A 15296-nucleotide genomic window follows, 5' to 3' on the forward strand; every position below is an offset into this window, starting at 1 on the left:
CGGGCCTGGGTGGTCCCGGGAGGGGCGGGACCTACGGCAGGTGGGTGGGGACTAGGGCGGGGCTGGAGGGGAGGGCCCGCGTGAGGGGCGGGGGCCTGGGCGGTGGGGGCGGGGAGGCGCCGTTTGAGGGGCGGGGTCTGGGGCGGTGCCGAGAGAGGGGCGGGATCTGGGCGTTGTAGGCAGGGAGGTGCTGCGTGAGGGGCGGGGTCTGGGCCGTATAGGAGGGGAGGTGCCTCGAGAAGGGAGGGATCTGGGCGGTGCGGTCCGGGTAGGGCCGGGAGAGGGGCGGGGCCAGGGCAATGTGGGCGGGACGGGGGCCGGATGAGGGGCGGGACCGTGCCTGGGGGGCGGGGTCTGGGGGAGGAGCCGCGCGAGGGGCGGGGTCTGGGCGGTGTGGGCAGGAGGGACAGCCAGAGGCACCCCCCCCCGCCCCTCCTCGGCCTCGCAGCGGTTTGGGGGCCTGTCCCGGGCCCTTTGTGTGCAGTCGGGGCTGTCCAACCAAAGAAATAGGTGGCTTGCCTCCTAACTGTCGTAGAGGCCGGAAGGACTGGCATTCCGCGATGAAAAAGAGAGCCGAGGCCGGAGGGAAGGGGACCGCTCCACCCACGTGGGTGCGTGACCAGCAGGATGTCAAAACCTGATGCACTGGGAACCAGGGAGGAAATTTAGTCGTAAAGGCGATTTGTTAGAATTCTGCCCGATATTTGACTTTTTGCTCTGTACGCACAACAACTTCTTTGAAAAGTCCTGTCCACCGGCAAGTATTGCTTTTCAAATTAACTTTAAACGACTTTAATTTTGTCTAGGTGTTCAGCTGGGCAAACTACCGAACACCTACTGCGCGCTGCCCAAGCCCGGGGTATGCAGGGTTGAGTAAGACAGTCTGAGCACGGAGAGGAACCGCCGAGATGCGCACGGGAACGAGGCGACGACAGTGCAAAGCCACCAGTTTGAGAAGTGCGGGGCGGACAGTGAGACTGCCTAGGGGGTCCGGGATATGGTTTTGAAGGACAGAAAGTTCGTTCACGTGCATTGGGCAGAGAGAAGGAAGAAGGAACAGCAAAGGGGAGACAGACCGGTGTGGTCAGGTGTGTGCTTGTCTGTGAACTCCAAGAACATCCATTTAAAAAATTTCAACTTTCCTCATTTAAATTTAAATTGGCTAAAGTCCATTCCTCATTCCTATTTTTATTGCACTCCAAGACAGCTTCTTAAAAAAAAATTGTCCTGGGGGCACCTGGCTGGCTCAGTTGGAAGAGCCTGGGCTTCTTGATCTCTGGGTTATGAGTTCGAGCCCCATGTTGGGTGTAGAGATTACTAAAAAAATAAATAAGCTTAAAAGATAATTTAAAAATTGCCCTTAAAAAATCATTAATGATTGATCATGCTGTCTCTTCTCGTGTAGCTATGAAACCCAAAGATGCCCTGGCCACTGCTCTCGGGATGACCACAGCCCCTATTTCTACTGCAGTTCGTTCTGTCTTCACTCAAGGCCTCGGAGTGCCATGGGCCTCTCAGTGAGCTCAGGCTAGACCTTGGACAATTTATTTCTAGACTTGCTTTCTTCAGAGACATCACTAGCCCGTCCCTTCCAGTTGACAATAGGTTCGGTTATGGACACAGATGGCACCGGAAGACCTGATTGCAGGTTAGGAGGCTGAGTGGAAGTAGATCAGGGTAGTGCGCCAAAAGCAAAAGTCTTCACCCTAAAACTCTGAGCTGGGATGGTCAGTCCACTCTGAAATGTTGACAGTAGTACAGGGTATAGACACAGCTGCAGCACAGTGTTCCCCTGGGGAGGAAGGAGGCTGGCCCCCGTCAGAGTTTGGCCCACAGCTGCTGCCCCTCCCACTGGCTTGATCCTGGGGTCAGACCCACTTGGGACTTGCTTTTCCATGTAAAGTGGCTGGCTGTGGTCTTTTATCACAGGGCACTTGTCATCCCTCTAAAATTGTAGGTTAGAATTATCTGAGCAAGGTGAGAAAATCGCCCACGCGGCTTTCTGTAATTCCAAAGCTGTTTCTTCCGGTGTTTCATTAACCAGCTACTCATCTGAAAATCTTTTCTTTCTTAATCTCTGGCTCCAAGTGTATGTGACTTTACCTATCCTGGCAAACACTGGCCCATTCTCAATATGGTACTGAGCACTGACCCAGGAAGTGAGACTCGACGGCATTCAAAATGAGTGAACTAAGTTTCACTGACACACACAATTATGGATAATTATTAGCAATATGATAGTAAGTGAATAAAGCAAGTCCCCGAGTGGAGATAGGACATCCTTCTTATAAATCTAAAAACAATGAAAATGAAAACATGTATTCCTTGAGTTACACATGCATGCAGAAAACAGTAAATCTAAAGGAAAAGAAGACAGGCGTGTCCTCTAGGCCAGACATTACCAACGTTTGCAACAGGTAAATCAGTGCTACTCTTCTTGCTTTGGGGGCGGGGAATATAGTTGTTTTTAATAAGATAACTTATATTAACTTGAAATGGGTTTATTGTCTTAATGAGTAATTTAAAAATTTTCTCCATTTTATGTTGCATGTGGTAAATATCAATAGTCATAACCTACAAAAAAATTCTTCAAGGCCTTCAATAACTTTCAAAAGTCCAAAGAGTCCTGAGGCCAAAATCCTAGGAACTTCTGACCTAGAAGATAATTATAGATCAACACAGGAACACATGAAAAATAATACACTCAAACTGTGTGCTTGTAATTCCAATTTACATTTTTTCTGCAAATTGTAGTTTTTGAGTCAAAATTTCTACGTCTGTAACATGCTTCTGTAAAACACATTAGGAGTTCCCAAAATGTGTAATTTGGGATAGATAACAGTCTGAAGCCGTCCCTTGCTTCAGAAGTAGCACATTTGTTAGCACCTTGCTGTGTGCAGATGCCACAGAATCACTCTGTACACAGAACGGACGTTCAGGAAGCCGGCATGATGTCCCAGGCACTGTGCTAAGTACTGTGCACACACAGCCGTATCTGATCCTCATGTATGTCATCTCGTTTACCGTTGACAAAGCCGGGATTTCGAGTGATCAAGTACTTTGCCTGTAGCCGTGAAGACAGGCAGGGTGCAGCCAGGATTCCGACCCCATCCAGCACCCATCCTGTAAACCTAAGTCACGGTTCTCACAGTGGGGCCCTCAGACCAGCTGCAAAACCATCACCTGGGAGCTTGTTAGGAATGGGAATTCTGGGTCCTGCCCCTCATCAGCAGGATCTGAACTCTGTGAGGAGAGGAGGGAGGGGGGAGCCCAGCAGTGTGTGTTTTAGCAAGCACCCCCCCGCCCCGTGGTTCTGAAGCACACTCGGGTTTGAGGACACCCCTCCCCGCAGTAGCTGGCCATGCTGCTTCATTTCTGTGACTCTGTTCACTCCCACCCCAGTCCTGTGAGGTCAACAGGCAGACCTTAGGTTTATTTGACAGAGAAATGGGCTCAAGGAGTTTTGGATGACTTGCCCAAAGTCACCTAGTTAGTTGTGGAACTGCTAACAGTGATCCCCAATCTTCTGGCTATCAATCTGAAGCGGAGATCAGCACCAACGAGGAATCTGGGGCAGTTGGGTGAGAGCAGAAGCTAGCGAGCTCATTTTGCTGCCTTTTGTCAAGGAAGAGAGGTGAACCCCAGAGCAGGGGTTCCCTCCATGGGCCCAGCCACTCTGACGGCAGCCCACCAGACTACATCCCCTATAAGCCATGCATGGGGCACAAGGATCACCTGCTGCATTGAGGATCTTACAGCTCACGCCCTGAGGTCCTGGGGTTAAGATAGTCGCCCCTAGAAGTTACATCCATCCAGAATCTGCATGAGGTGTGGTTTGCCACAAGAGTCAGTTCCTCATCTCAATACTTCACGTTCTGTCCATCATCCCACAGCCCACCTCCAACCATGATACCAATGGCTGGGTGGTGGGAGCTTGGCCCTGGTGCAGGTAATATGGGGGTGCCTTTTCTGTAGAGGATTTTAAAATAATAATAAAACTAAATTAAAACTTTCTAAATGTTCTCAGTGATCAATGCACCATCCAGAAAAAAACCTTTCTTGTTGGTCTAGGTTTAAACAACCAGTTGTGGTATACTGAGTTTTAATTGTGTGGTGTGTGTGTGTGTGGGGGGGGTGGGTATAGTTACCCATTTTTATTATAAATCTTTTTTTTTTTAAAGATTTATTTTAAGTGCGCATGAGTGGGAGGGGCAGAGGGAGAAGGAGAATCTCAAGCGGACTCCACACTGAGCGCAGTCTGACTCGGGGCTTGACCTCAAGACCCTGAGATCTGGACCTGAGCCAAAACCAAGAGTTGGGCACTTAACGCACTGCGCCACCCAGGCGCCCCTATAATAAATCTTTAACAGCATTACATTTTATGTGGACCTCCCAGTGACACAGCTGGTTCCAGCCTGCAAGCACTCAGCGACAAGCACGCGGGCTCAGGAGCTCTGGTCTTGGGGCAGGCACGGCTGCATGCGGCTCGGGTGCTGGGCTCCCACGTTTGGACAGTACGTCTGAGGCCAACAGTGGCAGCTTGGTGACTGTGAAGACAGAGAAGTCAGACTGGAACTTGCATTACTTCACAGTGGCATTCCCTGTGATCACTTGTGTTATCAATTAGACAGTGAATGGCAGTGACAGCTCCAAGGTGACAGATTTTGAGGTGCCTGGCTGGCTCTGTCGGAGGAGCGTGCGCCTCTTGATCTTGGGGTTGTGAGTTCCAGCCCCACGCTGGGTACACAGATGACTGAAATTAAAAATAAAGAGCAGATTTTAGTTTGTACATTAAATATTTTACTGAATTTGAACGATGTTTTTAAGATTGAAATTTATTCTTTTTAAATGTTAATGATTGGTTTTAGAAGAGTGAATTAGGAAGATAATGGTGACTATGACATGGTGATAACGGAAAATACTTTTGACTAGAGAAGGATGCTAACAGTAAGCCACTTGGCATCACACAGGCGGGGGATGCCCCTGCCCCCGCTTGCCCCTGACACAGGCACCCCAGGTTCCTACTAGTTGTGGGTCATATTCCCAGTCTCAGCCTGAAGAGTTGCAGAAAATGCCCCCATGTAGCCCCAGGAGCACGATTACCGAGCTAAGGGCATTTCAACTGCAGTCTTCCAGAGACAAGTACTTGTTACTTCCCTAGAGGTGACCTGTTACCAAGAACAATACCAGGCAAGGTGTGATACCCGAGGATCATCAGGTCCGCAGGGCTTTGTCAATCGACTTCCCGGACCTCTGACCTCTGAAGTCCCTTGGCTAATGGGGGTAGGGTTACTGGTGTACTAGCACTGCTGAGAGGCTGTGGACTTCTGTGGAGAGCACGGGATAAGCATACTGAAGGACCGAGGGTAGAAATGCAGCGAGTGTGTGAATCACATCCCCCAGACCTCTCCTGTTCTCCCCCAGCCCTGACCTGTGCAGCTCACACACACTGATTGCAAATTCCAGCTCTGTAATTTACTAGCTGTATACATTTGATGAGTTCCCTAAAGTCTCTGTTCTCTCATTTGAAAACTGGGGATGACGACACCGTGTATGGTGGCTGTGAATACAGACAGCATGCAGCCTCTAATCCGGCCTGATACACAGGCATGTTCCCAGTGTCACATTACTTCTTTCATCCTATACATGTTTCATGAAGGCTCATGAGAACGGTGTTGCTTTTGGTGAAATATATTGAAGATGAGCAAATTATCAGTTTATGATAAAAATCAAGTGCATTTCTCTGTACCTTAAGTATTAATAGTTGAACAATTACCATTCATCCACCTGATAGGTCACCCATGTCTACAGATCAGATACTGTTACATAGGAAGAGTGACTTTGAAACTTTCCAGAAGCCAGTGACCTTGCTTCATTATACGCAGTTGATTTTCACATTCAGCACAGGCTTGCACCTTCATTTCATTTCCATGCTCCCTACTGGCCACCGGGTAATAATTATGAAAACCCTGGCAGTTGTAAGTGGTGGGGAGAGACAAAACCTTTTGCTAAATTCAACCCATTAATTCTCGATCAGCCAGACATCTCCATAAATTCCTCTTACTTGCAAGGACTCTGCGGTAACTCTCCGTCACTTTATCATTAACACCGGGAGCAGTGGTGTGGAAGGGAACGACTTTGCAGTCTGGGCGCGCTCATCTGTCTGACCTCGAGGCTTTCTGCCTCAGGTGCTGACATTCTACATTCCCAGCATAGGGTCCTTTTTAATGGGGGACTTTGCACAACGTAGAACTAACTATATATTAAAGGAGAACAGATCTTGGCTGTTTAACTTCATCCCCTCCCAGACAGTATTCTGTCCTGGACCAGAACTACCCAGGCAGGGTCTTTTGGTTCCTCCAGAACGAAACTGTAGATTCTCTAATTCATTTCCTTCATGCTGAAAGGGATCTTTCTCAGTTCCGTTACTACATCTATTGTAATTCTTCTCGACATCTGGTCCATTGTTACTCAGTGTGGTCACTGGACCATTCTGTAGGTACGGCATTTATGCGGGGTCTTCCTTACCACAGGTGAGCGTCCCGCGGGCAAGGACCGGCGGGTTGTACTGAACCACGGGCACCTGGCGCAGGGCCAGCACCCGCTACGCCGTCACACATCACTCGTGAACTGTGTCCTCAGCTCCCCTCCGGGGCAGAGTCCGTCTCTACACGGGAATGTGAGGTCACAGCGCGGGCCCACGGGCAGGCGCTTCCCCAGCAGATGCGTGTTTGCCGAGCCGGGCATTTTGTCCGTCCCCCAAGCTTTCCCCAGCGCGCTGGCGTTTGGTCAGGCTCCGTCCCGCGGCGCAAAGGCTCTCCGCGCCGGGGACCCCCGAGCCCCCGGCCCCCGGCGGACCGGCTGTCCCTCCCTGGCCCACCCTCCCCGGCGCTCGGCCCCGCCCGCGCCGGGGTCCCCCGAGCCCCCGGCCCCCGGGCCTCCCCGGCAGGCGGCGCGTCCAGCCCGCCGCACCGTGTTTGCGGACGCCCCGCCACCGCCCGCCGCCCCAGGCCTCGGCCCCGAGGGCTGCGTTTACGGCCTGAGAAGCACGTTTAGTCGTAAAGCACTTCGCCGCGGAAGCGCTCTGACAATCGTTACGCCGCTGGGTTCCCAAAAGGCACAGATGGAATCGGGATCTCTGGTCCTTTCGTGGCTTCAGCGCGGAGGTGAGAGTCTTCGGGTTAAGTGAGTGTTTTTTTAAACGTCCTCTCTTCCGGGCGTGGCGCCTTTTCGCGGGGCCCCGACTCCCGCCTGGAACTTCTGCAGGGCCCGGACCACGTCAGCCAAGCACAGCAAAGCGGAAACGCGGAGGTCGGAAGAGAGTTACCCACGGACTTGTCCCCCCCCCCCGCCTCCAGCCTCTTCCGGGGACTCTCTAGGCTTCGAGCACTTTTCAGTGGCTCTTCCGGTTTCTCTGCTCGCACTGTTCCCGCCTCTTCCCTTCGGCCGTCGGGCGTTTGAGGAGCTCTCGCGAGACTGAGGCCTCTTCCTAGGCCGGCGCTCTCACCGAGGTGTGTTGGCGGCCTCCTCTCTGCCGGGCTTTTCTGCCGACTCTGAGGAAACCACGTTTCGGAGTCCGCCTTAGATCGGCGGACCCCGCTCACCGGACGGGGATACGGCCGATTACCCGGGCTGTGTGCCCCGATGGCTTCTGCGGGGTGGCGGGGGCCGGGCTGGGGGCTGGCGGGGGTCTGCAGCTCGGGGCCGCGGACGCCTCAGCTAGGACGCTCTGTGCTTGCAGGAGAAGGCCATGTTCAGTTCGAGCGCGAAGATCGTGAAGCCCAATGGCGAGAAGCCGGACGAGTTCGAGTCCGGCATCTCCCAGGTGAGGGGGGCAGGGCCGGCGCCCCGACGGCGTGTCCGCCCCCGACCCGGCTCCGGTCCTCCGCCCCCTCCCCCCCGCCCCCCCCCCCCCGGCTCGTGTCCCCCCCCTCCCCCGCGGGAGTCCCGGCGCGCGTCGCTGCGGGCGGAGGTGGGGGCACACGTGCCGGCGGACCCCCGCGTGCGCGGATCGTGGGCCCCCCGCCGGCCGGGCCGGTCCCTGGGGGTCAGCTCCCGCTGTTTGCCCCTAGGCTCTCCTTGAGTTGGAGATGAACTCCGACCTCAAAGCCCAGCTGCGGGAGCTGAACATCACGGCTGCCAAGGTGAGGTTACCTTTGTCTCTCGGGGGCTGGCTGTTGCCTCCACCGCAGCCCGGGACACGCTGCTTGTCAGGAATGTCTGCAAATCACCTTTGGGAACTTGCATCCTGGCCCTGAGCACGTGTCGGAGCCACCGGGACGGTTGTGCTGCGGATGGGCGTCCGGGCGCAGGGGGTGGGCTTGGGGGTGTCAGCGGGGTTTCCTAGCCCCCGCACTGCGGCTTCAGAAGCCGAGTTCTGCCGCAGTGGAGCGAGAACGTGCGCAGAGACGGGGTCCCCGAGGCTTGCTCTTCCCTTGACTTGGCAGTGCGTCTGCGCCCGGCACAGCGCTCCACCTTCGCTTCTAACCTGGTCGCAGTGTTGACTTTTTCACTTTCCAGAGCAGTTGTCTTGTGGGCCTAGTGTATAGATGATTGGAAGTTAAGTTTCCCAGATTCCTGTCTGGTTCAGAAGCTGCCCTATATTTGCACGGATGGAGAATTTGTGCAGGGCACAGCCAGCCTCATTTTGGGTTGCAAGCAAGTTTATGTCCTGTAGTACAAGGTTAGGCTTGCATCCTCTGGCAAGTTCACAGACCTGTGTGTCAGATCTCCCCCGCAAGAGGAAGATGGGTTGTACCGGGCCATGGACAAAGAGCTGGAAGACGATTGGTTAAAGGACCTCTTAGGACAAAGGTGTCTAGTGCATATGACTGATAGTGTTCGCGTTTTTACTAGGGTTGTACTTGAATGGAAAAAATGGAGGGTATGAACTGAAAATAATTTTTTTTTTTTCTTTAGGAAATTGAAGTTGGCGGTGGTCGGAAAGCTATTATCATCTTTGTTCCCGTTCCTCAGCTGAAATCTTTCCAGAAAATCCAAGTCCGGCTAGTCCGTGAATTGGAGAAAAAGTTCAGTGGGAAGCATGTTGTTTTTATCGCTCAGGTATCTGTCGTACTGTTGAATGTTTTACTGTGGGAGTTTTTTAAAATCACCGTGTTTGAGGGGAAAAAAAAATCACTTTGATTTTGTGCTTGCAATATATCAAAAAGATGAAGTACAGTTTTGGTGTTTAACGTAAAAAGGCTTTCTGTGATCATAGCGGCAGAAATGTAGTGGGTCGTTTACAGAGGAATCAAACTAGGTGGGTGCTTGGCCTGAGCCGAGGTTTTTCTGCTTGAGATCCACACTGTGGAAGTGTGTCAGTTGTGGATTTTGGGAGGTGAGCAGAGGCCAAGGAATGTAAGTTCAGATTTGGCCTTGGTGCAAACAGGTCTATGGGAACGAAGGGCCAGACTGATGAGGAATTCAATAGTGTTCTGGCTTGGTAGGCATGTTCTACTCCACTAGGCAGTGGGCCTGATGGTGTGGTAGGTGTGCAGGCTTCAGGGGATCAGTAGGAGTTACTGAGAAATCTGGAGTACATCATAGGATTTCTCAGCTTGTTTGCTCTGGGTTGGTTGACTTTCACACACTTTGAATTTATTTTGTTAATTGCCTTTTTTTTTTTTGCTTTTAAAGCAGTTTGATGGTTCTTAGCTTTCTGCCAACTTAAGGTTTTTCTCTTTTTTCCCACGATAATTTTTACCTTACAGAGGAGAATTCTGCCTAAGCCAACTCGAAAAAGCCGTACAAAAAATAAGCAAAAGCGTCCCAGGAGGTGAGTATTTTATCAGCATCAAAAAAGTGTACTCTAGGGGCATCTGGACGGCTCAATGGGTTAAGCATCTGACTCTTGGGTCTCCGCTCAGATCATGAATTCAGGCCCTGTGTTGGGCCCACTTTAGGCTCTTGGGCTCCCTGCTGGGTGTGGAGCCTGCTTTTTAAAAAAAAAAAAAAAAAAACTGTGTTGTAGACCATTTACTAATGACGTGATTTGCATGGGTTTTTTGTAGTAAATTGTAGGCTTCTGAAATTAAAGTGATAGTTTAGGAAAGCTGTTCACGTGGGAATTTTTACTGAGTAAAAATTGTGTTTTCTGTAATTACGTATAAATTTTAAAATTCTGGAGGTAAGAATTACGTGTATTTACATAGCTAGTATAAAAATAGGTCAGTGGTATCTCAAAAGATGAGACTCTTTCCTCCAGTTCTTTGGGCAAAGGATAGGAACAATGAGGGGATGGTTCCTGTAGTGCTGAGGGATTAAACGCACCAGAGGTAGTACAGGTGTGCTGGGAGGTGTCTTTTACTTCTCATTTTTGCTGTGAATTAAGGCTAAGAAATTAGGTGGATTTTCCTGTTGCTGACGTTACAGGTTGAAAGTGTTCTGCAATTGTAGATGCCAGTGGACAATGTTCTTTAAGCTTGACTGACTTACAGTTTATCTGAATAACTCAGATATTGAGTGTTGTTGGCTCCTTGATCTGGGCCTTTCGGTGTTTTGTGGAAGTGTGGTTTCACAGAGTTGGATTAATGGATCCCTGCAGGCCCTGCCCTGGGGACCAACTTGGAAAAAATATTCTAGTGTCTCGAAGTGCCAGATAGGCAACAAGCTTATCCAGTCTGTACTTTGTGTTACTTTTCCTAAAAGGATAAGGAAAAGTGACCCAGGGCTTGCAGAATTGCTATTTCAGCTAGTGCTGGTAATGCTGGGATTTTTAAAATTCAGTCTTGTTTGTAAAACCGCCAGGAGTTCGTGATGGGACTCTGGTGCTGTGGCCAGATGAGTGCTGGGGGAGACTGGAAGGACAGGTGCAAGAGTTTCTGGAACTTGAGACATACAGTTCAGTACTTTGAACCTTTTTTTTTTTTTTTAAAGATTTTTTATTTATTTATTTGACAGCGAGAGAGGGAACGCAAGCAGGGGGAGTGGGAGAGGGAGTAGCAGGCTTCCCGCGGAGCAGGGAGCCCAATGCGGGGCCCGATCCCAGGACCCCGGGATCACGACCTGAGCTGAAGGCAGACGCCCAACGACTGAGCCACCCAGGCGCCCCTCCTTTGAACCTGTTTTATGGGCAGTTGGAGTAACATAAGAATTTAGGGATTTTTTGGTATTTTGGGTAGTTTGTGAGACACCAAATAATAGGAGATAACAAGGGCATCTAGTCTGTTAGAGCCCGAGTTTGTACTTTGAGTATGAAAACAAACCCTGGCTTTGCATCCAGTGGACTCGCCCATCCACAACCCCTCATCCCAAACTTGTGTTTTCCACATTTTCTCAGGTGATGATGTCACTGGGTTCCTGGTGACCTAGTCTCCACATTGGAGGCCTTGTGTTAACGTAGGCCAAGCTCTGGGCGGCAGGCATAGCAGTTCTGCCACTTCCCACTACCTGCAGACCTCTTTTCCTTCGTCAGTACTTTGCTTTCTCCTACACAGGTTAGATCCTGAGGTTTACTGGTTTTGGTTTCTAGTCTGTAGCAGGGTTTCTGTTAATTTTCCTTTGAGGCATTCAGTTTTCTGGCTGGTGATTATTAGAGTTGCATTGCCGTGGCTCCTCCTTGTAAAAGACGATGTTGGAATCTTAGAGAAGATGCTAAGGCTAGCTTTGATGCCATTCGGATTTGTTTTAAAGGAGGCGACAGATTCCATATTTGTGTGCCTTCCTAGTAATTTAATGGTAGCAGTGATCAGTCAGGCCATCTGTGTCATTTGCTTTCTGGAAGATGATGGAGGCTTTAGGAAGTGGATTTCCCTTGAGCTTGTTCTCTGTGGCTGTGGAACAGTAAGACCTTTGCAGGTGTTCGAGAGCCCCTAGAAAGCGTGTGGTGCGTGTAGGAACTGCTGGGTCTAAAATGCAAACGAGTGGAGTGTAGTATCCCATCTGCTGAGGGTCAAACGACCTGGGTGAGTTCCCTACTATAAGGTCACTCTGTAAACACTGGAAATAACCACCTTTTCACTTTCTCATTCTTGGCATCTTGGGGTACACGGCAGATACGCCCATAGTTTGGAATTTGTCGAATTTTGCTGTTGTCAGGCAGCCAGATAGAGGGTGTGAACTTGAAGTGTCACCAGGAGAGGGGTGAGGTCACAGCAACAGTTTGTGTGATGGGGTGAAAATGGGGGCCCAGGCAGGGCTGCATTGCAGAGCTGGTGATAGAGCAGTGCCTCCGTCCTCCTAGAGAATGAGAAGGAATCTTGGAGGTGTCTTGGAGGCCATGGAGAGCTCTTGAAGGATCTTTTCCTAATAGGTTGTGTGATCACGTAAGTTTTAGATTAATTTGACAGTACTGGAGAGAGGGATGGTTTTGGAGATGAGCGAGTAGTAAAGGGGCTCCTGCAGCGAGTTAGTGGAGAAATCGTGAGTGAAGATAAACCTGAAGAGGTGCGTGAAAGTGAAAGACCTCATTAATCTCCCCTTTCCTGGAGATGATCACCTGGAATGGCTTGGTGTGTGTGTGGTTTGTAAGGTTTCACATTTAATACACCCTAAGCTTTTGAAATAAACAGGATGCTTGTTACCCTGTCTGGTTTGGCAGTGATTCTGGTATGATCCAGAGTAGCCTATTTGAAAACTGGTGTTAACTTGGTTTCAGAAACCTGGGGTTTGCTGTTGACGTTTTTGACTTTTGAGAGGAGGGCAGGCCTTCCTTGATGTCTTACTTTTGTCACTGTATTCTTTCAGCCGCACTTTGACAGCCGTACATGACGCGATCCTGGAGGACTTGGTTTTCCCAAGTGAAATTGTGGGCAAGAGAATCCGTGTGAAACTGGATGGCAGCCGGCTGATCAAGGTTCATTTGGATAAAGCACAGCAGAACAATGTGGAACACAAGGTAAGGGGTGGCTCATTGCCGGAAGCTTCAGACACAGATGAGGGGGAGAGACAGCATAATCCATCTCCATGTACCGTCAGAACCAGTGGTAATAAACTCAGCGAGCTTTTTTTCCACCTGGACCTCAGCCCACTTCCCTTCGGATTATATGTCAGATTTTATAGTCGGGGATGTTTTGAAAATCAGGATTTTCTGCCCTTTAAATTATTAGGAAAATTAGAAGTAAAATAATTCCTTTTAGTAAGATGGTATATCCTTTGGGGGTTGGATGGTAGTGTTAGAATGCGGGAGGACTGTCCCTTCGCTTCATTCCTGGTGAAGCGTAGCTGATGTGGACAACTCCTGGGCTCCCTCATGGACTCTTATCTGTCTGACCCAGAGGAGCAGCAGGCTCTGGCACCACGATGTAGATAGAGCCCTGTCCCGCAGCATTGTGGGTGAGTTTGTCCCCAGGCTTGTACATTCCTCATCTACTCAGTACCTGGTTGCTGAGGGGAAAACCATGCAGGACAGTCTCACAAAACCGTTAGGCTTTAAGATGAAAGTGTGTGTTTAAAAGTTTTGTGATGAATTCTTTCTTTCCTTGTAGGTTGAAACTTTTTCTGGTGTCTATAAGAAGCTTACAGGCAAGGATGTTAACTTTGAGTTCCCAGAGTTTCAGTTGTAAACAAAAATGATTAAATAAAACTTTCACAGTATTCTGTTTTAGGTGTCTTTTTCAAAATTTCAGAGATGACACTGTATAACTGTCTACATTACCAGTAGCTCTCTGCGTAGGCTGGAAGATTTGAACAGAGAGAGGGTGCCTGTGGGTTATACCAGGCAGTTAGTTGCATGGGGGGCATATATTTGTATCCAGGGATGTTGTGATAGGTATAATCCTATGAAATTGTCTCAAGTGGTTGAGTATTGGCACTGGGACAAGTTCAGCCTAAAGACCACACAGGTACCGGAGCCTCGGATTGACAGGGTAACTTAGCCTACATCCTGGTCCCAGTGCAGGGCTCTACCCGACTGCTGGGTCTCCTGGGAAGCCTGCCTGAAAGTCCAGCCTGAGAAAGGAGACAGGTTTCAGAAGCACCTGAAATCAGGCCAGCAATGGTTCCTTGGAAACTGTGTGATAGAAAGTTCTCCAGGAGCAAAATCTGATAAAGTAGTGTTCTCACTGAACTTTTTTATTGCGAAAGACACACATACGGAATTTACCATTTTATCCTCTAAGTTCAGTGGAGGTAAGTGTCCTTGTCGCTGCTGTGAAACAGACCTGCGGAGCGCCTGATCGTGTCGGAAACTGCCGGTGCGGCAGCCCCTCGTCCTTCAGATTCCCTAAGTGCACATCACCATCGGTTCTAGGTAGATGGGACCAGTCAGGTGTGAGGAGATGAGACATTTTAGTCTGTGTAGCCGCAGGACTACGGAGCGGAAGCACAGCCAATGATGGGCTTGCATTTGCGTCTTCCCTAAAGGGCCTTCGGAGAAGCCGTTCATCCACACGGCGAGTCTGACGGACGCTTGGTGAGCTGTGTTCTCGTCACCCGGCTCGAGCCGGTTCTGTCTTCCCGACCCTGTTGAATCTGCTCCCGCCCCCTTTCTTTGCTGGAGGTTTTTGAAGCAAGTTCTAGATGTGTTAATTTTAGGAATTTTTTTTTTTTTTAGCAGTGATAATTATTAAAATCCAGTATCAAATGAACCAGTTTTTAATTTTTATTTTTTTATGTTCAATTAGCATACGTCATTGATTTTGAATGTAGGGTTCAACGATTCATTAATTGCGTATTACCCAGTGCTCGTCACATCATGTGCCCTCCTTAATCCCCATCACCTGGTTACCCCATCCCCCCCCCCTTCTGTGACCCTCAGTTTCAGTTCCCAGAGTCCAGAGTCAGGGTTTGTCTCCCTCTGATTTCTTCCCATCCAGTTTTCCCTCCCTGCCCCTGTGGTCCTCCACACTATTCCTTACGTTCCACAAATAAGTGAAACTGTATGCTAATTGACTTTCTCTGCTTGGCTTATTTCACTGAGCATAATCTCCAGTCCCATCCATGTTGATGTAAAAGTTGGGTATTCATCCTTTCTGATGGCTGAGTAATATCCCATTGTATATATGGACGACATCTTTATCCATTCATCTGATGAAGGGCATCTCGGCTTCTTTCACAGTTTGGCTGTTGTGGACCTTGCTGCTATGAACAATGGGGTGCAGGGGTCCTTTTCACTACATCTGTATCTTGGGTAAATACCCAGTAGTGCAATTGCTGGGTCATAGCATAGCTCTTAACATTTTGAGGAACCTCCATATTGTTCCAGAGTGGCTGCTCCAGCTTGAATTCCCACCAACAGTATAGGAGGGTTCCCCTTTCTCCACAACCTCGCCCACATCTGTTTCCTGTCTTGTTAATTTCTGCCATTCTGACTGGTGTGAGGTGTCTCATTGTGGTTTTGTATTTCCCTGGTGGCT

General features: G+C 49.8%; 1 protein-coding gene and 1 long non-coding RNA gene across 3 annotated transcripts; both read left to right on the forward strand.

The window, feature by feature from the left end:
- Positions 1–385: 385 nt before the first annotated feature.
- LOC141373543 (uncharacterized) lies at positions 386–4018 on the forward strand. Its single transcript, XR_012379614.1, has 3 exons — positions 386–611; positions 807–1088; positions 1406–4018. It is a non-coding gene; the product is annotated as an uncharacterized lncRNA (long non-coding RNA).
- A 3012-nt stretch (positions 4019–7030) lies between these two features.
- On the forward strand, positions 7031–13544 carry RPS7 (ribosomal protein S7). 2 transcript variants are annotated; one of them, XM_073896946.1, is made up of 7 exons: positions 7031–7166; positions 7742–7825; positions 8073–8144; positions 8920–9063; positions 9714–9778; positions 12688–12838; positions 13428–13544. In XM_073896946.1, exons 2-7 carry the CDS (start codon positions 7751–7753, stop codon positions 13503–13505), a joined length of 585 nt encoding a protein of 194 aa, XP_073753047.1. In that variant the 5' UTR covers positions 7031–7166; positions 7742–7750; the 3' UTR covers positions 13506–13544. The 2 variants fall into 2 exon arrangements, with proteins under 2 accessions (XP_073753047.1, XP_025723483.1); XM_025867698.2 differs by lacking the exon at positions 7031–7166 and adding an exon at positions 7370–7511.
- The last annotated feature ends 1752 nt before the right edge of the window (positions 13545–15296 follow it).

This window comes from Callorhinus ursinus, unplaced genomic scaffold (assembly GCF_003265705.2).
Source record: "Callorhinus ursinus isolate GAN/ISIS: 27379988/994484 unplaced genomic scaffold, GSC_fseal_2.0 scaffold10, whole genome shotgun sequence".
Taxonomy (NCBI): domain Eukaryota; kingdom Metazoa; phylum Chordata; class Mammalia; order Carnivora; family Otariidae; genus Callorhinus; species Callorhinus ursinus.

Bases quoted from the DNA above. Each gene is read 5' to 3' on its own strand.
- RPS7 (XM_073896946.1), top strand. From the start codon at position 7,751: ATGTTCAGTTCGAGCGCGAAGATCGTGAAGCCCAATGGCGAGAAGCCG. The intron at 9,064-9,713 runs GTATCTGTCGTA...TTTACCTTACAG, and splicing joins ATGTTGTTTTTATCGCTCAG to AGGAGAATTCTGCCTAAGCC. The intron at 9,779-12,687 runs GTGAGTATTTTA...GTATTCTTTCAG, and splicing joins AAGCAAAAGCGTCCCAGGAG to CCGCACTTTGACAGCCGTAC.